Source organism: Doryrhamphus excisus, linkage group LG9 (genome assembly GCF_037039965.1).
Source record: "Doryrhamphus excisus strain RoL-2023G ecotype Guam linkage group LG9, RoL_Dexc_Guam_v1.1, whole genome shotgun sequence".
Taxonomy (NCBI): domain Eukaryota; kingdom Metazoa; phylum Chordata; class Actinopteri; order Syngnathiformes; family Syngnathidae; genus Doryrhamphus; species Doryrhamphus excisus.
In genome coordinates, this window is record NC_136365.1 from 13976321 (window position 1) to 14003909 (window position 27589).

A 27589-nucleotide genomic window follows, 5' to 3' on the forward strand; every position below is an offset into this window, starting at 1 on the left:
GTTGTTTTTGCATTTGATTTCCAGCTGGATGGCTAACAGTGACATCAGCATTTTTTCAGCATTCCTCTGATGGTTGATTTGAGCAAAACAAGCCAATTCACAACAAGAATAGCTGACTGAGGAGGAGAAATTGACATCTCTGGTGAGCAGATGTATTTACTTAAATGTTGTAGATTTTTGTCACATTTGTCACAAGTTGTAGCTGCTGATGCTCAAGGTTACAAGCAGAAATGTATGTTGGGTATTTTGGTGAATATGTATTTGAAGATAAGGGGGTTTTGCTTATCAGTAATGGTATCATATGGTAATGGTAATTTTGTGAGCGTTGCTGTTGTAGACGGCTAGACAGTCCAGTGGGAGACGACGACGGTGCAGGTTACAGTGATAATGTACTATTATTAGCATCAACCGAGCAGCCCTCCCAGGTAGAATAAAAATATTGGCATGACCCAGGGGATGCATGGATGATGAATATAGTAGAAAGGTGCATTAGTGTAAGGGTGAGGGTTTCATGCCTAAGCGACGGTGCTGTCTTGGCACAGACACACACAAAGGGCCTCACAGGCACAGCTGTGGATGCCTGGAGGCAGAAACCGGGCCTGTGACATTGTGAGTCAATCAGAGGAAAACCCATCAAGCTGTTCTTGCAATGAAGATACAAACCCGGTTGTTAAGCCTCTGGAGCGCCCCAAAATGGACTCAGCTACTGGAACTAAGCAGATTTGAAAGTTTACTCTGGTGCGAGCCAATGGAGGTATTTTTAGAAGCTGCTGAGGTCAGGTTATTATGATGTATCATTCCAGGGGGGTTTCTTGGACACATGCCGTGAGTATAATTAAACGGTCCTCACAATGCAGGGCATATGATCGGACATTTTGAAGTACGTATAAACCCTTGAAGGTGTGAATGAAACCACTAATTTCGGACAAACAGCCATTCACACCCAAGGACCATATAGAGTCTCCAATGAGTCTAACTCTACACAGAGCGGTTCCAACAATGTAGATATGATGACTGCAACACATGCTAACATGCTAACCACTACCTGGATTAAACCGTGCTGCCCTGTTTGTGTTGAGCTCGCTGCCACATTGTGTCCACCTAATTATCCGAAAGTGATTTACTTTTCTTTGTTTCTCATAATATTATGAGTTTTAAAAAATAACATATTTGTCCTTTAACATTTCAAATCTACGTGAGTAAAATGACAATATTTTACCTCAAAGTACTACAAGTTTATTCTCTGACAATTTTGACTTAATTTTGACTTAATTCCATATTTTGTTTTTTTAAATTTCAAATTAGTTCAACTTTCTTCTTGTAAATGTTCTTACTATAATTATTATTTTATTAATGTTTTGACTTTATTAGAACTTTGTTTGTTTCCCATATTGTTCTGATTTGAAAAAGTAAAATTTTTTTTACAATTTCAACTTTATGTGAGTAAAATTATATTTTTCTTCATAATATATTACAGTGTTATTCATCTTTTATATTTTGACTTTGTTCTTCTAAAGCGACAGCTGTTTTTTCAATTTTAGCTGTTGTTAATAAAAAAAAATTCTTGCGCAATTATGTTTTGGCCGTGGGCCAAAATAAAACAGCCACGGGTCTCTAATGACCCCCCCAGGCATCTCTTTGGACACCCCTGATTTAACAACACTTTTACCTTTATTGAAGACTCTTGGTGAAGACGACAAGGCGCAACAAGGGAGGAAAGTACGGGGCGCCAGCTTCGTAATATGAGTTCTTGGATTCAACAGTGTTTCTTAAAAATCAAAACCAAATCGTGCAAAAACCGGGCTATGATTTGACCGTATATAATTATTAAAGCATAATTATACCATACAGGCGCATGACATGAAAGTCAAAGCCATGACAACAACAGCAATGTAGTTTCTAAAAGGTTTTATTGAATGCATTACAATGTTTACATTTCTATTAAATAAATCATCTAACTACTCCTTTCATTGGATGCAAATCTCGCTTTCAGTTCACTGATCATTTCAGTGTTGGAATATAAATGTCCCGGACAAGACACATTAGATCGTTGACATAGTAGTTACCAATAATAAGCTGTCATGGTTGCATGTGCGGAAATGTCCTAGTTCTTTGTTAGTAATCTTTGGAAAAACATGTGTTTTTTGTCAAGTAATATTCCTATACTGTCAGTGTCTTGGTGAGCCCCCTTTTTTACTACTTTCACACAGGAAAAAGTGTGTTATTTGGCGAGTTAATACTGCAACTTACGACACTGAAACTGTCTTCCTCGGGCGTCCTGGTGTATTTTTTTTTGCAATATATATATACGTATAAATATTTTTTTTCTTAGAGCTCTGAATGCATCGCAACTGGGCTGTTGAGGTTGGCTCAGGCGACATTTTACATCTCATCCCATCAGGCTTCCATCAGTACACTGTTACCACATTTACCTACTGCCTACGTCCTGAGGATGCTTCGACATGGTGATGAGACGACCGAGGATCGAACCAGCAACCAGCAACAAATCTAGAGCCACAAGAATGTTCATTTGTCATTTATGATTATGTCACATTGATTTCTGCATGTAAAACTATAATTATCTCGATAAAATGTCTTTTTTTATTCATAATTTTGGGTGTCTAGAAGGAATTAATTGGATCAGCATTTTTTTTCTGAGGGGAAAAATTGCTTTGGTTTTCATATGTTTTGTTTTTAGTCTTGACTTTCAGTCCTATCTTGTCTTTGAGCATGACCTTCATTGGTACAGCTCTAGACCAGAGCACCAGAATAGGACAGCCCTAGACCGGAGCATGAACTCCATCAATTCATGCTCACAGACTAGATAGAACAGCTCTAACATGAACAGATGAAGTTCATGCTAAAAAACTAGATATGGCAACTCTAGACCAGAGCACCAGAATAGGACAGCCCTAGACCAGAGCATGAATGGCATCTATTTATGCTCAAAGACAAGATAGGACAGCTCCATACCAAAGCTCTAGAACAGGACTGATCTGGAGTCTGTAGAATAGGCCACATGCTTAAAGACAGACAGGACAGTTTAGACCAGAAGTTCAGAATAGGACAGCGCAAGGCCGGAGCATGAACTAAGGATTTGACAGGATAGCTTTTGAATCAACTCATTAAGGTCATGCTCAAATACTGGATAAGACAGCTCGAGACCAGTGCTCTAGAATAAAGCCCAAATGTCATGCTCAAAAACTAGATAGGACTGCTCTAGACCAGAGCTTTAGAAAAAACTGTCCTATCCAGCCTTTGAGCATGACCTTAATCAGTTTATGCCAGGACTGTCCTTTCTAGTCTTTCAGCTTGAACTACATCAGTTCATGTTCTCGCCTCTATGAGAAATGATGAAGCAGTTCAGTTGCAATGGATTGAATGCCTCAAGAACCCTTGAGTTGTGTTTATTGTTGTACAGACAAGTTCTTTAACATTTTTCCACATGCGTAGAATTACGTTGTTAGGCTTTTAGCAACTTGACTGGAATTATACTAATGTCCAAAAACTAGAAAAAGTCATCATCTAGTGAGAAGTGGCTGTTATTCCCTGTCATGTATCTTTACAGCAACAAGTTGGTTTCTCTTTCTCTTTATCATAAAACTTTACTGCACTCTCTGGTTGTGTTTGTGTCCAGCAGGGGTGTCCAAAGGGCGGCCTGGCGATGATTCCGCAGATCGTTTTTATAATGACCCTCGGTAGATTCTAAAAATAATGATTGAATTATTCAGGAGATACAAAGTTAGACAGAGACACTATTTTTTTTTGTCACCTGCAACACACAAAGCTAAAATGTGGATACCTCAGTGGTGCCTCGGTATTTGTTCGACAAAAAACAAAATGGTTTTTAGCAAAAATTTTCAACAAACATACGATTCATTTTAGAATGAATAAACTGGGACATATGAAAAGCAAGAAGAGTGTACAAAACTCAAGGCAAAATTGCGAAAACAAACAAATCATACAAAACTTGGGCATAAGAAAAAGAAAATATATATATATATATTCCATATACGAAACCAAAGGCAAAGTCTTTGATGAAAATTTACAAATCACACAAAACTCACAACAATTGACACAGTATACAAAAGCAGAGGCACAATTCTGGCTAAATTTTTGTCAAACACATACAAAACTGGGGCATACAAAAACCAAGACAGTATAGAAAACCGAGGCGAAATTTTTGTGAAAACATCCAAATCATATGAAACAAGGGCGTACGAAAATCGAGACAGTAGACAAAAACCAAAGCAAAATTTTTGTGAAAATTTTCAACAAAAACATCCAAATCTTACGACACTGGACAATACAAAGACCAAGGTTTGACCGTATTGACCTCAATTGGTTTTAGCATCTTTAATTTACAAAATGGATTAAAGTGCTTCACCCCCTTTCCTTCCGGTTTTCTCTATGGACACCCCTGGTGTAAAGCGTGTTGAATTTATAGATTTGGAGTATATAACACTGGGCAATGAAATACTCAGTCAGGTATTAAAACTAATGTACTAAGTTGCAGTAGCCTATTGAAAAATTTCTTCTAGAAAGTCAAACAATGGCCAAAAAGTATACTTGTGTGTTGCCCCAGTCAGTAAATAGCACCAGTACAGTTGTTGACGAAAGGGTATATGTATAAATGCAAAAAAGCCACATAGCTATGGCAGCTATAGCAGGCACAATTGTGGTATTTACCAGGATTTTTCAGTCCTTTGAGACCAGTGTACGAGAGACAAGTCGTTGGGAAATAGAAGGGGTTGCAGATTTATCGTTTGGTGATAAAGTAAATCTTTTCTGGGCTCTCGCTGACTGATAGTTTAGTGTTTTAGAATTTTTTTTACAGACTGTTGCAGAGATGTTGTAAAAAATTTAATCATCCGGTCGTATAAGAGGATTTTGGCGTTACCCTTTTTTTGTTTTCATCTTCATTTTTTTTATTGCTGGCTGAAGTGGACTGAACTGTTGTTACTTTGCAATCTCTGCTTTGTTGCTGGACCTTTTATCTACATCATACAACATTTAGTATATTTTTACTGCCACTTGTTCAAGCACCTATTTCTACGACTATGGGCGTGACGTTCACATAGTAGAAACAATACCTGGCAAGTGCTCAAAAGACTTACAAAGTAACAAAACAACAACAAAAAAACTCATTTCCATTTCAAACTTCCCTTTGTTGCATGAGCTCAAGTACCGTTAGCCCCAAATGACGTGAGACTGCGTGGGGATTCCATGTTTGGATCAGCTCATGAGCACCAATAGAACTTAGCTGCTCCAGTACCCTCAACGCAACTCCCTGTTTTTCAATCCCTCAGCGTCGCAGTCATTAACTGGTGGCAGTCCAGTTCTCCTCGCAGCTCCAGCGGGCCTGGAAGCCTCATGCCCGTCTTCTGATCCACACACCAGCACTTTCCTCGCTGACCGTCACGTGCAGGATGGCACTGTTGGAACAAAGTAGAGAAATTCCTAACAATCTTCTGCATTAGCTACGGGTCACAAATCCCTCATTTTTTTGCGGTTAATCAGTTCCAACGATAAGTGAATTTCCACAAAGTAGGATTCCTTATTTATAAATTAAATATATTTGGACCATAGCACCTGTTTAAGACCTGTTAAATATGTTTTTAATATTGTTACAGCACTCTAGACATAGTAATAGTAATAACACCCCTATAGTCACCTTTGCAATTGTATTACCCAATAGAATAGGTGAAAGAGAACATAAGACTTGTGCTGATGAGTGTTCTGGTAAATATGTTCTGGTGAAGTGATGCAACTGTATCGTGCCTGTCGTGAGGTCATGCCAACCTGCAATATAAAATAAAAACCTAAGTCTGGTCTGGTGGTAATTACAGTAACATTACTGACACCTAGATAGAATACTACATGGCATTGCAACGTTTTTGAACACATCTTCAGAATGCCTTATATTTTTAGTTAATCTTGCCATTTTTATGCTTGAAAATGCTTCCTTTGGCAAAAAATGAGCTTAAATTTTGACTAATTTTCTGATCACTTCTAGTTTCCTTTAACAGCAGTATTTTATTTTATTTTTTTTGATGCGCGATTAACGTACACTCCTCCTGTTTGACCCTCGGCACCCACCATAGTTTGGTTGAAGCACGGAAACTCTGTAGCCACAAGCTGGAACAAATATTGATGGGAAACGGGGAAAGAAAAGAGTATTTAAATTGGTAAAGTTAGCTTCAAAGCCCCGGCAGATGGCTCTTGTAACGAGACCAAATTTGCAGGTGCAGGAATTGTTTTTATGTACAGTGTACAGTGCTTCCTTGACATAAGAGTGGCCCAACTAACCAGTGCTTTTCACATTTTTACATCTCTCTGATGATTGTGGCATTGAACTGCCAGCTAAATCGGAGTTCCAGCTGCTGTCAATGTGATGACCGTGGCTGAAGTCCAGTGTTGTGCTAGCGTTAGCCATTCAGCATGGAACTACCACAATGATGCACATTAACACACAAAGTCATCAAAACTTCCATTTATGCATTCCCACATAGTATCAGCATTCGGTAGCAAGTATGGGGTGAAAGAAAAAGGAGGGAAATACATCCAAATACAACCATACAGCCCTCTTTGCATCGGAGAAGGTAGATGTTGCATTCAATGATCGTCAAAAAGTAGGACAAACTGCAGCTTGCATTAAACATGAATTAATTCTGAGTTGACTATGGACAAAAAATGTGATTAATTAATTGATTGACAGCCCTAATGCAAATATATCTTATATAATTTATCGTTATTCATTAAATACAGTAAGAATGTGCATATTACAAACATAATTATTAATGGATTGCATTAATGCAACGGTCTAACCAAGACTTGTTAGTTAAAACAGTGATTCATCTGATAAAAATGTTCAATAATTTCACAGCTTTATTAATGAATATATTTTTGATGGTGTGAAGCCGCAAAATTCTAAATGCAAAATGTTCACTGTGTTATCACATAGTATTTATAAATTATTACTGACTTCGGGTGAATGAGATTTCTGAAGAAAAACGGCCCCGTTTAAGGGAAAAAAAGTTTTTGGCTCAATTATCTGCGGATTTGTGAGGCCATGAATGCTGAATGGCAAATGTGCGTGGATCCGCATCTTGTTATTCACATTGGTAGAACCCTCCTTCTCACAATGTGAATACTGATAATGCGTATCAGGAAACCACTGATCATATTGGTGAAACAGTCTCTAGAGATGTTAAAACAAAAAGAAACTTGTATTTTTTTTTTGCTGAAACTAAGAGGTTGTGGTAGAATAACTGTAGAATCGATTTATTGGATCAATCATTACTAAACTATTTCTGTTGACCATTTTATTCAAGTCACTGGCGATTGTGTCTAAGCTTCCCACAGTACAAGCTCCATTTGTGTATTCAGTGGTGCACATTTTCATAGGGCCTTTACAGGCCAGTTAACAAGCCTGCAACTCTTCCATAAAATGATCTAAGTTGTCCCTCATGACCCGAGCTTTATTTCCCGATAGTTTTTATCACAGTTTCTAACACTCAACAGATTTCTCTAAATTTCTGCAGACAGATACTTGACGTTGCACAATAAGTCAGTCATTTGAGGACTTTGCAGGGCTTTGCCTTTATCACCGCATCTCCTGCTTTGATTGCATACACAGCTCGGAGCAATCTAATCTCTCCTTTCCCTCTCTGTCTCGTGCGGCTTATCTGCATAGTTGCCGAATCCTGGAAAAACGTAATAAACTAAAAGAGACGACATCCAAAGGCTAATTGCATCCATCGTTGCAATGCAGTGCTTATTGTCCGCAGCTGAGCAGTGCATTTTATATGCATACTTCCACTCTTCATTTCTCAAAGTAAATCATTTTCCGTGTGACCTTAAAAAACAAGAACTTAGTGATCTCAAAGGGGTGGCTACTTGGACGGGTTCTTGTTGATCATATTTAATCTGCTGCAGGCATGTTTTGTATTTTGGCTCAGATGTTGTTTGAAAGGACCTACTTCAAGTCCAAACATCATCATTTTTCTAGGAGATGAATAACAGCCACGGATTGTGCCCTTGATGCCACATACCTGTTTAGCATGGAAATCTCCGTTCTTGTCGCAGTTGGGAATGGGAATTGTGAAGAGATCATCGTGTGTGCGGGAATTGGATGCCAATCTGTCCAGCGCTCTCTGTAGCTCGGCACGACATGGAGCCTGAAGGCGATATTGTTGACAATGAGAATTGAAGTCATGTGCAGCGGGACCCTTATGTCCACAACCAGTTTATGTCGACCAACGCATTAGGTCTGCTTATTACTGAAAAGTACCCACTTAAGTCAACATACAGCGCCCTCCAAAAGTAATGAAAAATGTGACTGGTGGCTTTGTTTTGTTGCCCGGGTTTGTCCTATTACGTTACTTATTCAAATCAACAATTACAAATGAATGTCTATACTCAGTTTCACATTGGGTAGGATAGGTTTTCCTTGTGTAGATTGTATTTAGAGGTGAAAACAACATGAAAGCCAATTGGGATGAAGAAGAAATAAACCATTGGTGTAATACGTAACAGATGTGGAACACATAGACCAATCAGCAGTTAGTGACATCAGTTAGTGACATCAACCTGTATCATCTTGAACAGAAGTGGAAAGGCTACACCAAAAGATTGTAATAATAATAATGATGGATTTGATTCTTTCTAGCGCTAGCCAAAGCACTTCACAACGAAGTGAACCCATTATTCATTCACACCACCGGTGGTCATCTACATCTGTGGCACAGCTACCCTAGGGTAGTCTATGGCACAGCTACCCTAGGGTAGTCTATGGCACAGCGACCCTGGGGTAGTATATGGCACAGCGACCCTGGGGTAGTATATGGCACAGCGACCCTAGGGTAGTCTGTGGCAGAGACACAACAACAGTGACTGGGTGACAGGAGCTAGCATCCAATCGCCAACCTTCCTGCTATACCTACTGAGCCACTGACTCCCTATTGAGGCTCATCCTTCCTGTTCTTCTTGCAAACGAGTGGTTTACATTTTCTCTACCTGAGGCCTGGGAGTTTAATAGTTCTGTTTATGATCTCGGGATTTCTTCCCGGCAATGCGCTCTTCTGGACAGAGATAGATGTTGTTCCTGCTGGTACCATCCACTCAGTTTAGGGGCTATTATAGAATAATATTTTGGTACTTGTCCATTCTCATTACAGACACACCCATAGTTCTTACACACACACACTAACCTGTGAAAACACTGTTGTTTGATGATGATGATGTTACGTTAGAGTCGCATGCCCAGGCCTTTTTCTGTGAATTCTTGCGAATGCCTCATGCCATTTTTATGCTTAATTTAGGCCACAAACACGTAACATTTACTTAAATATGTTTGACTAATAATAGGCTGTAGTCGACTGCATAACTGCAAGGAACCACAATAGGATTCTTAAATAAAGATATTCGGGAAACCAGCGATGGAGTGAAGCCACGAAGGTGAGGGACGACTGTACAGTATTTTTTTAGAGATTTATTGTATATAAGTGAGCCAACTGTCTGTGATGTTTTGTGTGAAAGTGCCTCTAGAGGTTCTATTTAATCGATACAGTGTTTACACACCGGTAAATGCATATTTTGTAGTCCTTTGTGAAACAACCTCTTTTCCGTGTTTACTTTCCTGCTGTCTTCTTCTTCTGTTGCCTCATTGTGACACGTACCCCTAGCTATTCCCCCCCTGCAGAGCAAAGGAAGTACTGCATGAACAAGCACTTCTCGCGTTGGACTGAATGCTTTGCATTATGTGGGTGAAGTTTGGCGGACTGGATTACTGGTTGCCGATTGAGGGCTGTGCAGTATATCGTTTCTCTCACCAGTGCTGCCTTGGCTTCCTCCCGTGCCGTGTTGCTTCTCTGATTTGTGGATTTTGGTGGGTGTCGTGCCAGGGTCTTCTGTATGCACCACTTGTCTTGTGGACTGCATCGGATGTTGCTGTTGTTGGGATGCTCAGGGATGATTTCATCCTGCTGCTCCATCACTGAAGGCAACAAGAAGTAGGTAGAAGTGAAACATTCATCTGTAGGGTGTATGTGAGGAACAGTATTTTTATATCTTGGACTTTCAAAAACACCATACGTGTTTTTTAAAATGGCATTCTTCTTGTACGGCGAGGGTTAGTGCAGTGCACCCTTGTTGTGCCACATTCACCTCTGTGTATGGAGTTTTGCAGCCCTGCAGACAGCCAGCTGCTTCCTGAGGAAACGCCACCTCCCTCTTCATCTTCCATCCCTCCACATGGAGCTCGTTAAAGGGTATTTGCATTGTCATAAGTGGGCACTGCTGTGTATATGTGTGTGTACTGTGTACTCCTCCATGCTGCATTTCACCTGTGTCTCGTGAAAGTTGGCAGGGTTTTTTTTTCCTCCAGCTTATTACCTGTAGCATTTTATAGACTGGCACTGGAATCAAAGCAGCCTGAACTATTAAAGCTCCGCTGACTCTGCAAAGGCACTGCCAGGCATCCAATTAAACACTGTCGGCACACAGACAAGAGGGGATGGTTCTGTTTCCTGTGTAAATGGTTGCATGCTGATTCTACCTTGCCTCAAAACGTGCAGCAAGGTAAACAGAAAGTTAAGATATACAACAGAGTATTAGGGCCACATTGGAAAATAAATTATACCATAAATAAATAAATAAAAGTTGTACATTTACAAGAAAAAAGTCGTAATAATATGTGTTATACATGTCGGAGGGAAAATAGGGCTTTCCTCTTGCGTCAGGCAGGCTTTTATTTATAACGTGGCTGCAAAAAACAAACAAACATGTGAGCATGTATACCCCTTCTCACTTCCACCTTCCTTACCTGCCCAAGGCCAAAAGTCACATAAGCTGTCTCAGGCAACCCCTGTAACATAAAGTTATGAGTTTTTTCTTGTAAATTTACAACTTTATTTTCAAGTTCTTCTGGTACATTTATGACTGGAATTCTGGAATGTCTGATTACTTTCATACTCTGTCCTAACAGGCATTGCCAGAGAGGGGGGAACTTATCTGACCTTTGGCCTTGGGCAAAGATAATGTTGCAACTTTTTTACACAGAAATTTTATCACAAATGTACATCTTTATTCTGGAAATCTCATCTTTTCTTTTTCAAGATGGCCCTTATGCTCCGTTATAAGGCATGGAACGCTTACTCTGCGCTTACTCCAGTGTTACATACTGTTGCCTTTCATGCAGACGTTTGATTCTCGGACAGCGCCCTGACACCCTGCCATTGCAGATGCCCCACAGCCAGATAGATGCGAATGTGGTAGTGTCACAAATCTGGTGTAAAAACGATGATAATTCATGAATTAATAACACAATAAATTAAAAGGAACTCAATAATTTGAGTATATCGTCTGCCCTCCTCATCTCCCGCCTCCAAGCAGACAGCAGAGGAATTTCAACTCCTTGGCGTGTTAATTCCTTAACGGCATGAACGGAGTGAGCCCTTTTATCAGACATACATTCTCTTTGCCTCGTGGGCGGAGGCGGGGGCGCTAGCATGCACACAGAGTGCCAAAGAGTATCACATAGTAGTAATTAGTACAATATATTATCATATATTTTTTCATTGTAGTTTTCTTAAAATAAATATTCAAATCTTGTCACAACTTGTCTTCCGACATCCCTTGTCTGCAATTCTGCCTACTGAAATCTGCACAGGATGGAGAAACCTCATGCCAATGTTGCAGTCAGCTGTCCCGACCCTTTTCGTGTCAAGATTTTCTAAACTTAAGCGTCTCTCTTGGCATGTCTGGAGAGGAAATGTGTCTTTTCTGTTTATTTTCAGTCATTAATCTTTGCTCATCAGCACTTCCTGCCACAAGAGCCAACATTGTTTCAGCTGTTTCCTTCGTCCAAACGTGTTCATTCCCTTCTTTTGTCTGTTCACACTCTTCTGATTGCGTGCACCCTGGCTGGAAAAAGGACCAACGTGATTTGGGAGTGTGTCAGGGGTGAAATGTCTTGTTTGTTGCTTCTATAGCTGTTTTGGAGGGAAAGTCATTACTTCTGGATGGCGCTTCCTTTCATTTGGATAATGAGTTCTTGGCTGCAATAAATACTTATGGCGTTGTTATGTCCCCCCCCGCTGCCGATGAAATGGCATGATATAATGATGTGCTTTTATACCCATTCTCTGGGAAACAACCTCCATATTTGCATCAGGTTGTTGTCATGTCACTAGATGTTCTCCAGTATTCATCCAATTCTCTTTTTCTGATAACCATGAACATGTAAGCCATTGGGAGTGTGGGGGTGGGGGGGGGGTAGTGGTCGGAGGTGGGTGGCTGGAGCTGACCATCGACCTATAACAACAGAGTGGGCGTGGTCGCGATAAGAGAGGACTGTAAAATGCCAACGTTTCGACCAAGAGGAGAAGAATGCAGATTTACCCTGCACACAAGATTTATGGCGTGTTTTATGAAAATAAACTAACAATGGTGCCTCACTGGGATCCAGTATCATTGAAAAAACTGGAATGAGCAGGAAGGGCCCCTTTAACATCTAGGATTTGTAGTCATCCAGGAGAGTGCAAACACGTAAACACGAAATGAAATATGAAAAATGCAAGGGCTACTTTGTAAAGCAAGTAGAACATGCTAATGCAAGTTATATATATATATAAACACACACACATATATGCAGATTTCGGGAACAACTGCATCTCAGCTTAGCTTTGTCATATAGGGGAAAATGTCATTTAATTATTTAAAAAAATATTAAATATTTAAAAAATTGGTATTTGCTTTAAAATTTCAACTTACTTTTTTTCCTAATAATATGAATAATTTATTCTTGTAAAATTACATCCTTTTTCTTTTCATATTTTGACTTTGTTCTGGTGATTACTGCCAAATGTTCACATTTTTCTGTTGCATAATAATGCTGTTTTTTTCCATTTTTGCTGACTTTTCCTGTTAAATGATATTTTTAGAATGTACCGTGGGCCAATAAAGAGACACACTTTGGGCACCTCTATATTAATCAATTTTTACAGCTTCACACTGTCATAGTTTTCAAAAATATATTCATGATTAAATCATCGTTGTTATTAGTCCAAAAATTATTTTTCTAAAGCAAATTTTACATATTTTGCTGTATAAAGCATTTTCAAGCATGAAGGAAGACGCGCATCCAAAGACATTGTGATGATATGTAGTATTGTACACTGTCACTAGGTGGCAGTCATGTTACATTGATGAGACAACACGTGTGTGTTTATATTGTGTCTACATTGTGTATTGTAGCATTACCATTTAAATAAAAACTCTTTACTTTAATGTTTCAAGCTTACACAAAAAAATAACATTTATTTTTGTTTTCTTGTTAAATTTTATTTTTAGAATGCAGCACGGGCCAACGAAAAAACAGCCGCGGGCCGCGCTTTGGACACCCATGCCCTACATAGCTTGAGTGATATGTGACACAGGAGAGCAGAGGTCAAAGGTCAGCGTGTGTTTGTTTTCAGGTCTGCCAGACACTTTGCTGACATCTGACATTTATAACCAAAGTGTTGATTTAAAACCAAGATGGCTAAAGGCTCTGAAGATATGCTCTGTGAAATTCTAACTTCTGCAAGAAGATCTTGATGCAATCTGCAGCTTGCTCTCAGCTTGGGTTGTCTTGCCCTTAACGCATTGAAGTAACGTTTCAAATTCCTTCCGTCCAATCTTGCCGTTTTTAATGTTCCTCACACCTGTTCCTGAAGGCACCCTACTTATTCCCCCATGCTCACTTTTTCCTGCCCTTCCTTTTTCTGCATTTGCTTTTGTTCCAAAGCATGACTCAGCATATTGTCGGACATATTTTTAAGCAGCAGAGCTATAACGCGGCTTTGAGCGTCTTGAATGCATGTATTTAGAATTGGCATAAAAACATCAGTGGCCACTAGACTGCCTCCAGCATGCTTCAAATGCAATGTGGTTTGCTCTGGATTCTCTCTTTACTTCCCTTCAGTGTGGTCCAATTTAATCCTGGTTCCTTCTTCAAAGAACCTCATTCCAGCGCTGTGAGGACGTTTGAAGACTTTGTGGTGAGACGTCTGCATTTATATGAAGCTCAATGAAGGTGTTTCTTGGTTTTAGATTTAGACCATGGGATGTCACGCAAACACATATTCTCATCAACTGCCAATTCCTCATTTCAAGTCGAAAAGAAATGACAAATCCGCTATGTTGTAGGCAAAATGGCACGAATGATGTAATTATCTATACTGTACTTTGAAACCACTATGAAGGACAGAAGGACAGCTGGTCTGTTCAGTATGCTCCGCAAGTGACATTCATGGATATTCAGCATCATTTGTGGATTTTGTTTGGTCAAAGCATCTCATTTAGTACAAGTCAGTAATATTTATAAATACCGTACGGTTTCCACACAGTGTTTCATTTAAAAAATGCATTTTGTGTTCAGCTGTGTTGTCAAACACCTTTACAATTGGGATCATTTGGGATGACGACCTTTCACATTTCAACCCATACAGTACTGGTACCTGGGAATCAATACCTGGACCACTTTTGGCTACTTTACTTTAGTGTGCGTTATTGTGATAATAAATGTTAATTTACTAATTAAATGTATTTGCTCTCTATAAACATATACGTATATACTATTACTACTTTTCTCTTCAGATTTTCACTTTATACTATTTTTTATATATATATAAAATAGTATAGTATATATATTTATATATATGTATATACTATATATAGTGTGTATATATGTGTGTGTGCATATATATATGTATTTATGTATATGTATAAACATTGCAGTTATTTGACAAAATTCTCCAACATGTAAACTGTGTCATGCTTCCTCTTAATGACGCACACATTTAAACCCAGCCTGACATACTCCTATATCTTTAAATATACCTCTACCTTTACACATTGAAGGACTACAAAGTGAAAAAGAAAGTGAAGCGAACTTTTCCGTGAACTACATTTACATCTTCTGTCTCACAAACACTAGGGGGCGATGGTGGTCATTGAATTGCTTTGAGCTTAGAAGATTTCATTTCCGATCCGATTGTGAGACAAATTCAGGCTGGTATCGGTGATATCGGCAATCTGATGCTGATAGTTGGTGTAAATACACCTAACGTGTTGGGTAAATTTGAAAAAAGCAGTGTATTTCAAATCATAGCAAAACTCATAAAATAAAGAATATAAGACACCAGAGTAATTCATTCATTTCTATTCAACAACAGCATGCCGTTTAGTCAATATTTCAAATGACAGTATCACAGTATCTGTATTTTTGGAGAATTGATTTTATAGCCTGAAGCTCTGCTATCGGAGGTGTCAGAGGTCTGTATCAGTCCGCTCATTGCTTGTGGTTAGCTAGTTAGCCACATGCTATTAGCTGTGAAGCCTTTCCTTACAGAAGCTACCAGCCGGATAATACAACTTTCTTCAGCTCTTTCCTGTTGTAGGTAATGTTTTAATATATGTTTAAATGACTTCTCGTTTTGTTCTTGTGTTTACACTGCTCATCAGAGGCATAGAGAAAAATATCTCGATTGTGGGGTAGATTAGCTTTCACACAATGTGCCCTTTTCTGCTTTCATTTGTCCCTTTGTTGGTTTAAAAATGGCATCGCACACGGCTTCGTCTTCTTCGCGTGTGAATTGAATGTTGTTAGCAGTGGCACCATGACACTCCACAGGGACAGGCCTTTAGGAACCAAAACCTAGAAAAGTACCGTTATCATTACCTATCGCTAGTGATAATACAGGAGCAACATACACTGTTGTGGGCTTTCCCACCATTTCATTTACGCTACCGTTCAAAAGTTTGGGATCACTTGGACATTTTTTGGGCTAGTCTGAGATACGGCTTTTTCTTGGCAGTCCTGCCATGAAGTCCAGCATCCTGAAGTCGCCGCTTCACTGTTGATACTGACCCTGTTGATACTGGACGGGTACTCTTTAGTGCCGCTGCCAGGTGACAACCTGTGAGGCGTCTCCGTCTTAAACTGCACACTCTCAGATATTTGTCTTCTTGCACAGTTATGCATCATTTTTCTGTCCTTGTTAGACCCAGTTTGTGCTGCTCTCTGAAGAGAGTAGTTAACAGCATGGTAAGAGATTTTAGTTTTTGTTTAGATTTTAGATGGCTTTTCTCATAATCTATTAGCCTTATAAAATGATTAACTTGGATTGGCAGCTATATGAGGAGATTGATGCAGAGGACTGACAGTTGTTGATAGTAGGCCTCTGTGCAAAAATGTAGATCCTTCTTTGAAAATCATCTGATTCATTTTCATTGTTTGTGAAATGGATAAAAATTGTTTGTGAAATGCATGAAAATGTGTTTTTCTTTGGAAAACAAAGAAATTTGCAAGTGATCCCAAACTTTTGAGCGGTAGTGTACATGTTCATGTCTTTATGCCTCACTGATAATGTTTTTTCACCAAGATTCCACCACAGTTAATGTGTTTTGAAAATGCTAAACAGAAACACTTGATTTGACAGTAAGTCCAGCCTCAAAACATGTAGCAAGTTGAACACAAGTACGGTGAAACCTGGGTTTGTGAACACCACAATTATTATTAACTGTCAATATAGTGATACTATATATAGCACATCATGACTGGTTCAAGACTCTTCATCCTTGTATTTAGCAAACATCAACTGCTTGTATTGTTTCTTGAATTGGCTCATCGTTGTGCATTGTTTGACTTCCTTACTCAATCCATTCCATATTGATTCCACATACTGAAATGCTATGGCTTTTTAACGTAGTCCTAGCATAGAAGTGTTTCAAATGTAGTTCTTCCCTGAGATCATATTTCTCCTCCCTTGTAGAGAAGTATTGGATGACATTTTTAGCTAATTGGTTGTTTTTAGCCTTATGCATTATTTTAGCTGTTTGAAGATGAACTATATCAGCAAGTTGAAGTATTTGTGATTTTAGAAATAAGGAGTTAGTATGTTCTCTGTAGGCGGCATTCGTATGAATTATCCTTACTGACCTTTTTTGCAGTACATTTAGAGAGTGAAGATTGCTTTTATAGTTATTAGCCCATATTTCCACACAGTAAGTAAGATATGGTAGAACCAGAGAGCAATAAAGAGTGTGGAGTGATTTCTGATTGAGAACAAGTTTTGCTTTGTTCAATACTGAAATATTCCTGGCCACCTTATGTCGTATATTTGTAATATGAGGTTTCCAGCTCATATTTTCATCTATTGTGATCCCCAGAAATGTATTTTCGTTCACCCTTTCAATGCCCACACCGTCTATTTGTATTTGCTGGTGCGTGTCCTTTCTGCTGTTACCAAACAGCATGATTTTAGTTTTACTTAGGTTCAAGGACAATCTATTATCATCATAATGATTTCGTCTGTACTCCCTCCAGAACAAAAAGCAGTGGTATCATCCGCAAATAATACCAGCTTTAAGTCTTTTGTAACTTTGATGATATCATTGATGTACAAGTTGAACAGTTTTGGCCCCAGTATTAACCCCTGGGGAACGCCGCACGTAATATATGAACTTGCAGATGTGTATTCTCCTAGTTGTGCGTTTTGGTTCCTGTCAGCTAAGTAGCTTTTGACCCAGTTCAGAACTAATCCTCTTATTCCGTACCTTTCTAATTTAGTTATTAGGATGTCATGATTGATTGTATCAAAGGCTTTTGTCAGATCCATGAATACTGCGGCTGCACACTTCCTCTGATCTATAGCGTTAGGGATTTCCTCCGTAATTTTTATCAGTGGCATGGAGGTAGAAATGTTAGCTCTGTGTCCATACTGACTTTCTGATGGTAGTTTGTTCGCATTAATAAATGTATACAGCCTGTTGTTGAATAGCTTCTCAATAATTTTGGAGAATTGTGGGAGTAAGGAGACTGGCCGATGGTTTGTAAATTGGTGTTTATCACCATTTTTAAATATTGGAACAACCTTTGCTGTTTTCATTTCTTGGGGAAATCTTCCGGTCTGAAAAGATAAATTACTGATGTATCTCGTTAACTACCGTTTTTATAGTGTCCATTTCGATTCCATTACAATCAGTTGATGTTTTTGCTTTACAATTTTTGACAATTTCTATGATTTCCTTTTTTATTACATCTGTCAGAAACAGAAATAGGATTCCTTTCTATTGTTTCATTCCTTTCCTTCCTTGTCCTTTGTTTCGGAATCTCTTCTTCTACTTTGGGACCAATATTGACAGTGGTAATAATAATGTTGCAATAATACTTAATAATAATTAAGTAGTAATATTGAACTTTTCAACTGTCTCATACATATCATCATTATAGGTGTTTCCCACCATTAAATAATTATGTAGGGTAGTCTGTCTTCTTGTTACTTTTCCTGATAATACTATTTAGTATGCCCCAGGTTGCTCGAATATTGTTTTTGTGCTTGTCTAGTAGTTTTGGGCTAGTTATTAATCACAAAATTTCACTGTTAGCATCCTATTAGCCGTTTTAGTTGTTGCACAGCATTGTAAAGTTGTCCACACTTTCTTTAAAAAAGCAGAAATGTTGTCACTCAACACCAGTTGCCCGCCAAGTAACGCAGATCCAAGTCTGGTGTAAAGTCTATGTTGTGTAAAAAGCCGGTGAAACATGGGCGTTCACTCTGTTATTTATCAATGTCAAAACACAACATTACATCAACAGCAACTCCCAAAAGGCAAGAAACCCGCTGCTGCATTGCCCCACGCTGCTCCGGACACCTCTCATCCAACTGATGTCAAAACAGAAATGCAGGTGTATAATGTGTTTTTAGTCGGGAATCCACGGAGAACAGGGCAGGGATGGTTTATTTGGTAGAGGTGCAATACAGTACAGTACATCTGAAAAGAATTAGAAGGCACATGCCGCCGGTCTTTTCAACTTGTTATCGAAGCTGAACATAAAAGGATTTATCATGCTAGAGCTGTAGATATTGTGTGTGAATGCTGAACTGAAATATATGAACTGAAATGAAATGTTGAAATATCATAGAAATGTGATGAAATCTATTCCTCAACCGATGATCAGGTCATACAAACTGAGCCATGCTGGACAAGGGATTGAACCCTTGGGTCCGGAGACGACCAGTCTCACACCTGAATAAGTGGAATGTAATGGTAATGGTTTTATTTCATTGAACATGCATCAGATTACAATTGAGTGCATCCCATAATCAGTTCCCAGTTCCACATGTCCAAAAGGAGTGGGAGGAAGCAAAGCTTATTAAATCCTACCCCTCCATCTCGTACTTTTACAATCAGTTGCTGTTATATTTCAGAATCAGAATCAGAAATGGTTTTATTGCCAGGTATGATTAAACACATACTAGGAATTTGTTTTGGTGAAGTAGGTGCAGACACATCTATTAAAAAATGAAAATACAAAATATATAGAATAACTATATGTAACAGTATAACTATATATACACAGTCTGTTTTTTGTTTGTTATTCCGGAAGTGCAGTCTGATTGTTTTTCCTAAGAGTCCAAACTGAGCGTTTATGTAATGCATATAGTGAGTGACAAAGTGGCAGGATGAGGCAGAGGTGGGGTGTGAAGAGTGTCAGGCGAGGGTTCCGGGTTTGTTCGCTTCCTGCCTTTCTAATATAATTTAAGTTTAATTTTTTTATCTTATTAATTCATTTATTTTTAAAATTGTTTTATTTATTTATTTATTTATTTATTTATTTATTTATTTATTTATTTATTTATTTATTTATTTATTTATTTATTTATTTATTTATATTATTTGTCACGTACCAAAGTACTGCGGTAATGGAAAATGTCAAAATTATTTTTCGCTATTGAAGGCACCCTTTAATCTGTCTATTTGTATTTAGCAGACTAAAAATGGTGGCATTTGAAACAGCGGGATTGATAATAACTAAGAACCATCAGATTGGGAAACAGCCACCCGATCCTGTCCAATGAGCAGAATAAGACTCAGGAAGGAGAGATGGAAGGGATTACAGCTGCAGCAGTGAAAATTTTCCTTGCGGCCTTTCACAAGCTAATGATGGACAAGCTATTCCAGAGATAACAAAGGAGAAATTGGAGGAACGAAAAGAGATTTCAGAGTAACAAAGGGAGATTGCAGAGCAAGCCAAAAAAAGTCCACAGACAGATGTAAAAGATTGCATGACAAAGAATAAACATCATTTTATTTTTAAAATCATCAAAAAAATTTTTTTATTGACAAACAAAACAAATTGTTGGGAAAATCAGTGCCAGGATTTTTAAGAAATTCATCTCTCAAGAAGGAAGAAAAAGAAGAGATAAAATGTAGTGGATGAGTCAGATCCAAGCACATGCATGAATGATGGTGACTGGGCTCCAATTTAAACCCGTGGAGATTAATACCTAAAAGCTGAGAAGCAGATGAACTGGATGTTGTCTTGACAAAGCAACTGATGGCTGGCTTTTTGCAATCAAACGAGGTGGAAGTGGATGTAAACATGGTGCCATGCACTGTATGGAAGAAATACCAACACCGTATTAAAATGAAAGGTGTGGCATGAAGAAGCTAAAGTTGTTTGCTATCAAAGAATTGGACATTATTGAAGGTCCAACCAACTGGACTGTAAAGCACATGGAATACATAACGGACATACACTAAGTTTTCTACATCCGAGAACAGCAGCACAACAATAAAAAGAACACAAAGCTCTGGAACTGGAAACCTTCCACTACACTGACTATAAATATGTAACTATTACATTTATAACAGAACAAGGCTAAGGCTAGTTTAAGAAACAGTATGAGCATATGTTTGTATTTAGTTTTTACAAGGTAAGATGAGGAAGCAGAATGCTGAGAAGCATCATTAAAAGTGTTCATTCAGTATACTGTGCAGTGGACTCCTTCCTAAGAAGGAGTGAACTATCTTCCAGGAATGAAGTCAATGAGAACAGTATGGCATCAGTGGTTGCTTTTCTACCACTTAACAAACTGGAAGCAGTGCATCATCATGCTTGGAAATAGTTTGCGGTGTACTGTGACCATTTTTATAAAATGTCTATATAAACTAGTTGAAGCACTTGTGAATTTGCGTGAGAATTCTGAAGTGCAATGTAGCAATATTCGAGAAATGTGTGGAGCTCTATTCATCAGCAACCATCTGGTTGGGAGACGACCACTCCACAACCTGAATCATGTACACATGCACAGAAAAGCAGGTGTAATAATAATAAGAAGAAGTAGAGGACTAAATAGATGGAAAATTCACACAATGGCATCTGGTAGGCTAGAAAATCTAAGTGTTTCCTGGTCTTGCAGATGTCATTGTGTGAATGTTAGTCTTATTTTCTGATGACACTAACGCATTTCAGGGGAGAACTAATGACCGCAGTGGAAATGAACAAAGAAAAAGCTGCTTTTCATTTAACTTAAATAAAACCAAAGAACCGCTATTACTCCAACACAAATAAATATAGATGTGGTGTAGACATCGACAGGGCATATGAAAACAGATCAATTTTTAGGAGTCATTGTAGATCAAATGATTAAATCTCACATCGAAACAATACAACACAAAGTGACAAGAAGCACTTGAATAATGACTAAAGCACAGCCCGTTCTGGGCCACAAATCCCTCCACAGCCTAAACTGTTCAGTGGTCTTACAAATTTTGATTGGTGTGTGGGGATATCTGGAAATAAGTATCAAACACACACTTCATTCACAAACCACACCACAAAAGCAGGCAATTGGGACAATACATAACGTCAGCTCATAGAACACACAAACCCTCTGTTCCTTGAATCGTAAATATAGAAATGTACCCATCTGGTAAATACAATCAAACATCATTTTCCACAAGGTCCCGAATTCCATTAATCAGCTCCATACACCCAATGATATAAACACGTAGCACTTTTACAATAGAACAATTAGTTTTATTTATTCATTCATTTTCTAGGAGGAGCCTATCCCAGCTGTCTTGGTGCGAGAGGCGGGGTACACCCTGGACTGGTTGCCAGCCAATCACAGAGCACATATAGACAAACAACCATTCACACTCACATTCATACCTATGGACAATTTGGAGTGGCCACTTAACCTGGCATGTTTTTGGAATGGGGGAGGAAACCGGAGTACCAATGCACAGAGAGAATATGCAAGGCCCGTACAGAGATGGAATTGAACTCGGATCTTCTAGCTGTGAGGCCTGCACACTAGCCACCCGCCCACCATGCAGCCAAAATAAAAATTAAATGAAGGAAATTTAGTAAATATTGAATGCTGAAGCTGAAATGAAATGTAGAAATATCCTAGAAATAAATTGCCTCCATCTCAGAATTGAACCAGCACCCATGAGGTTGGGAGATGGCCACTCTGAGCCATGTCTCCATGCTCAGAATAGGCAAGATGTTACATCTATTATGTTATGTCTATTTTCTATAGCGCTTTTCCTCACCAGGGTCGTGGCAGTATGCTGGAGCCTATCCCAGCTGACTTTGAAAAAGAGGCGGGGTCCACCCTGGACTGTTGGCCAAAATGTTACATGTAATGTTACATATAAAATGGATTTCCACCAATAGGAGGTGACATTGAAAATGTCCATTCATTTTCAATGGGGAAAATTTCAGTCATGTTGAATTGGGGAAAATGTGGGAATATTTAGGAAAGTCCTGATAGATGTCCTGACTGAGCTGAACATTTTGCTGTTGGAATGGTTTGAAGCGGATAAATGCCTCAGATCAACTTTTCGGAATGTGTATATAATTCATGTTTGGTTTTTTTCCCCTGTATTGTTTTTGTAGCGAGTTCATGGCTGACCTCCCGACTCCTGGGGATTCACTGTGTTCCTGAGAGTTCAATGTTGGATTGTTTGTGGATCTCCCAGCTCCAACCATAGACGGGGGTCCAATCGTAGCAAAGGACAGCAAGTAGCTGATCACACTTACTTCACCATAAGAGCCACAGCTGTGTAAATGCGCTGCACAACCCAAAGTTAAGCAAATACACAAGACACTGAGAGGCTTATGAAACCTTCGATCAATATCAGGAGAATACACCCAAGTGGTTATCCTACATCAAGTAAATGCTTGAAGCTATCTTCTTCTATGCTTTTCTCAGAATGTTCAACTTTTCACCCAATGACCTCTGGATCGATGTGGAAATACAGGTGGTCCTCGGTTTACGAGGACACGCTCTCATAATTAAATTGAAAATGCAAATTTGCTTGGTAGACATGAGTCTCGCTCGGGAACTAGTTACAGTCGAATACATGCGGCACAAGAACGTGCTAAGGAAAAACAACATCACTTATCAGTTAATTTTTTATACCTCATTAAGTGAATGTTAATATATCGGAGTTAATCTAGGTATCTGGACCACCTGTATAATAATATGACAGCAGTGAAGACTCGGATGCCAACACACACTTATTGACTTGTTGATTCCAAGTCCTCAGAATGACAGACTTTCAAAGAGAGAAGATGCTGTCACACATCTGTTTTAAACATTAGTCCCGGGAAGCAGATGGTGCTTGGAAATTGGTTACAATGCAAATTGGGTGGAATTTATGAACTGATGGTCAGCATGTGAAGGAGAGAAACGTGTTTCTGTCAAAGGTGTATAACAAAGTGTTGTGACTGAGCCTGACAACCCTTTATTATGGGATGTTGTGACCTGCTTCTATCCATACCTGTCAACACTCCTTTGCCATTCTTTCCCCTCGCCTTCCTGTTGAAACAGTTTTCCATACATTTCCAGTATTTTAACTTTGAGCCAAAAAGAAGAAAAGAGAGGCTCCACTGCAGAAATTGCCTTTTTTTTGGACAAGTATTTTCCAGGACCTCAGTTTTTGTCTTTGTTCCAAAAGGTCAGCTATAAACAAAAATGGACAATAACGGAAGCAGTTTTTTCCCATCGAAAATAATGTCAATCCAATTAATCCATTCGCGACACCAAAAATAGGAACAAAAATAAATGTCATGTATAAACTGGATGCGATTGCTAAAATGAAATGTACTCATTGACTGAGCATGGAACCAGCAACCACCAGGTTGGGAGACAACTCTTTGGCCTGCGTCATGCCACCATGTGCAGATTTTTTTTTGCACCAATTTGGGGTAGCACTGAAATTGTCCATTCATTTTCAATGGGAAAAATATCACAGAAAATATTGAATTATGGAATTTTTCTGATATAGAGCCTACATGTTCTGAATGAACTGAACATTTTGACGCTGCAATGGTCTGAAGCGGTTCACATAAAAAATTCCGAATTTGAAATGCTGAAATGCATAAATAAGTTGAATCATTACAGCGGGATCAGGGACTGAACTAGCAACCATCAGGTTGAGAAACAACCACTCCTCCTAGTAAATGAGTGGCCAATTTATTTGGTACCCAGTACCCAGTACAAAAAAACTTTCCACTACTGTGACATTCTGCTTATACGACAGGATCGCATGGCTCAGAAAGTAGAGCGGTCATTTCCAAACCTATGGTTGCTGGTTCGATCCTCAATCCAGCTGTAATCATTCAACTTGTTGGTACATTTGAAAATTCAGTTTGCAGTTTCCAACATTTCAAATACTGCCTGTTTGTTTTTTTTTTTGTTTTTTTGTCCTCTCAACAGGACAGGTAGTCCATCAGGACTTATCTAAAAACTCCCCCACTTTCCATAATTCAATATTTTCTGTGACATTTTCTCCCATTGAAAATGAATGGACAATTTCAATGTCGCCCCCTGTTGGTGGAAATTAATTGTAGATTTAACATTACAGGAGACATTCTGGTTATTCGGGGAGTAGCGTGGTTGTCTCCCAACCTGATGGTTGCTGGTTCCATCCTCAGTCGGTGAATAGGTTTCAGCACAGTTCTAGGATATTTCAGTTTAGCTTTAGCATTTACACACAATGTCTTTGCTTTTATTCATTTTCTGCAGGTAAAAATATTTTAATATTTTTGGGTGTCTGGGGCGAATTATTTGGATTTACATAGTTTCTTAAGGAAACAAAATTATTTTAGAGGTACTTTGGGCAACAGATTAAGAAAACTGTATTTGACTATGTTCATTAATTTTCTACCGCTTAACCTCACAAGGGTTGCGGGGGTGCTGGAGCCTATCCCAGCTGTTTTGGGGCGAGAGGCGGGGTCCACCCTGGACTGGTGGCCAGCCAATCACAGGGCACATATAGACAAACAACCATTCACACTCACATTCATACCTATGGACAATTTGGTGTCGCCAATTAACCTAGCATGTTTTTGGGAGGAAACCGGAGTACCCGGAGAAAACCCAGAGGGTGGAATTGAACTCGGGTCTCCTAGCTGTGAGGCAGCGTGCAGCCTATTTGACCATGTTCCCAAATGCAAATGCTGACGAGTATGCATTTATGGCAAAATAGTTTTGTTTTGTCCTTCTACTTTGAACCAGTGTGTTAGTAAGAGCAAGGTAATGTCAGACGCTTGTGTTCAATAATGCATGAAGTAGTCTCTTTTTGACTGCAGTTGCTTTTTCTTCCTCTCGTGCTTTTTGTTTTGTTGTTGATTGTCTCTCTCTACCGCTGTGATTTATACAAACCATTCCTGTGCGGTGGATCTGAGCTGCTGCCCAGAAGAATTGATTTACAGTGTATCAGGCACAGCTTTGTTATGACAGGCTCCAAGGGTAAGGAAAAGCGTGGTGGAGCCTCGCAGAACAAAGTAGTCGGATTACAGAACATCAAAAACTGAACTTTTGAACTCAGCAAACGATCCCTTCAAGGTAGAGGTCAGCCCTCCGCGTGTACAATATCCCACTCAAGTTAAATTTGCCATTTCTCTACAGCGATCTGGGCAGTGCTTTTTTTCATCCTCTAACAGCTCTGCTCTCCTTTCTGATTCCATTTAGTCACGCTATGTGCCGGCCTAACCTACGCTGGCCGTGCACTGAGAGCACAAGGCTCTCATTTCAGCTCTGGCAGAAAGAGTGCCGATGAGCTCATCCTCCTGCAGGAGCTGGACGCGGTGGGCGATGCACTCGAAGGCTTGTTAGGGCTTCGAGGTGGGGAGTGGGGAGGGGGGGCAGTGGAAACAGATGCTGCACTGGAGATGAGTGTCCTGGGAGTTTTATAATGACTGATCTAACTCTTTGTTGTTCTGGCTGGAGCTGAGAGCCTGTACCTTTTACCAGTCCATCATCGGAGGGGGTGGCCTGGCTCCAATAAAAGTATGTGACACTTGCACGGAATAATGGAAATGGACGTCACACGGTTTGTTTGGTTTGAGGACCACAAACAGTAGAGACTATTACATCAGGAGGGAGGCATTAAAGTCCACTGAACTGGGGCTGGGTTTGTAGATAAGGCCCTGCGTAAAACTGCAACAACAAATACAAATGGAAATGTATCATGAACGGGAATTTAGCTAGGAGGGAAGAAAAAGCAGCAAGTGACATACTGATTGCAATGAGCTCTTACAGTCTCCATTACAGTCTTGCTGTTGTTGCCTCCTCCCGCTAGGCACACATGCATCCTCACACACTCGCTACCACCAGCCTGCGTATATTAACACAAATAAAGGGCAAAAGGAGCACAGAGCGCACTCTTGAGCTCTCACGCCCACCCCAGCTATGACCTGCTGCTGGGGCCCCTTTCCCGGCAACGGGGGGTCTGTGTGTGTAGATATCACGACTACGGGTAAAGTAAACCCCATCAGCTTACCTGAGTTTTCCTCCACCTCTCTCTCATCGGTGCACACGCCCTGGCCGTGCATGAGCGAGTGCAGCGGCCTCTCGATGCCCCGCGGGGGGTAGCAGCGCAGGCCGGTGCCGCAACGTGGCGAGTAGACGCCACAGTGCGCCCCTTTGAGGAGGGCACACGTGGGGCAGCAGCCGCAGCCAGGCTCTCGCACTGTCTCCTCGCAGTTGTCCGGCAGTTGACAGCTGGCCAGCCTCTCCTCGGAACACACTGGGCAGCGGATGGCCTGGTCGGATAAGCACAGCGCCGCCAACGTCAAAGTTGAGAGAGCCCACAGGCCCCAACGGGATGGAGCGGCTGCCACGCCGCCACCACGCACCATGGCAGCACCTGGATCTGCGGTCCCTTTACGCTTCTTTGTTCAGAGTGGGGTGCAGATTGGAGAACAACAGTGGGGGTCTGACAGAAACTCCTTGTCCAGGATGGTCTTTGATATTTTCAATTGCAGGGACACAATGCCTCGTCTGTACTGATTCAGTGGAACATGGCAGAAATAGAAAGAAGCGTGCTCTTGGTCTGCTTTGTTGAGAAGAAAATGAATATCCACTTGAGTCTTGAGTCTTGTTGCCGAAACGACCTAAAAGCCAGGTGTAGAAAGTGAACAACAGCTGCAGACTCTTGCTACTGCTTGGTCTGCAATGCAAAGAATGGCTCAAGTTGAGTGGCTCTCTTTGGACTTTATACTGGCCAGTGGACACGCCTCTTTCTACAGTGAGAGAGGAGCTGAAAGGCTTAGCAGAGAAAAGCTCTCTCGCCCTCGCTCACCCTCGCTCGCTCTCTCGCTCTCACTCTCCTGCTCACAAACACAATTTGACTCTCTTCGCTGGTCCTTTCCTCCTTTCCTTGACAACAGCACAGAGAAGCGAATGACAGAACGCTCTCACATTGGCCCCATCGTTTGCAAGAGTCTGCAGGCCTCAGA

The 27589-nt window shown here is 39.9% G+C and overlaps 1 protein-coding gene across 1 annotated transcript; it reads right to left on the reverse strand.

Moving 5' to 3' along the window:
• Positions 1–3377: 3377 nt before the first annotated feature.
• Positions 3378–27260, reverse strand: LOC131125276 (insulin-like growth factor-binding protein 4). Its single transcript, XM_058066668.2, has 4 exons — positions 26632–27260; positions 9834–9997; positions 8055–8180; positions 3378–5435 (listed from the first exon to the last, which is right to left on the reverse strand). Exons 1-4 carry the CDS (start codon positions 26987–26989, stop codon positions 5298–5300), a joined length of 786 nt encoding a protein of 261 aa, XP_057922651.2. The 5' UTR covers positions 26990–27260; the 3' UTR covers positions 3378–5297.
• Between the last annotated feature and the right edge of the window lie 329 nt (positions 27261–27589).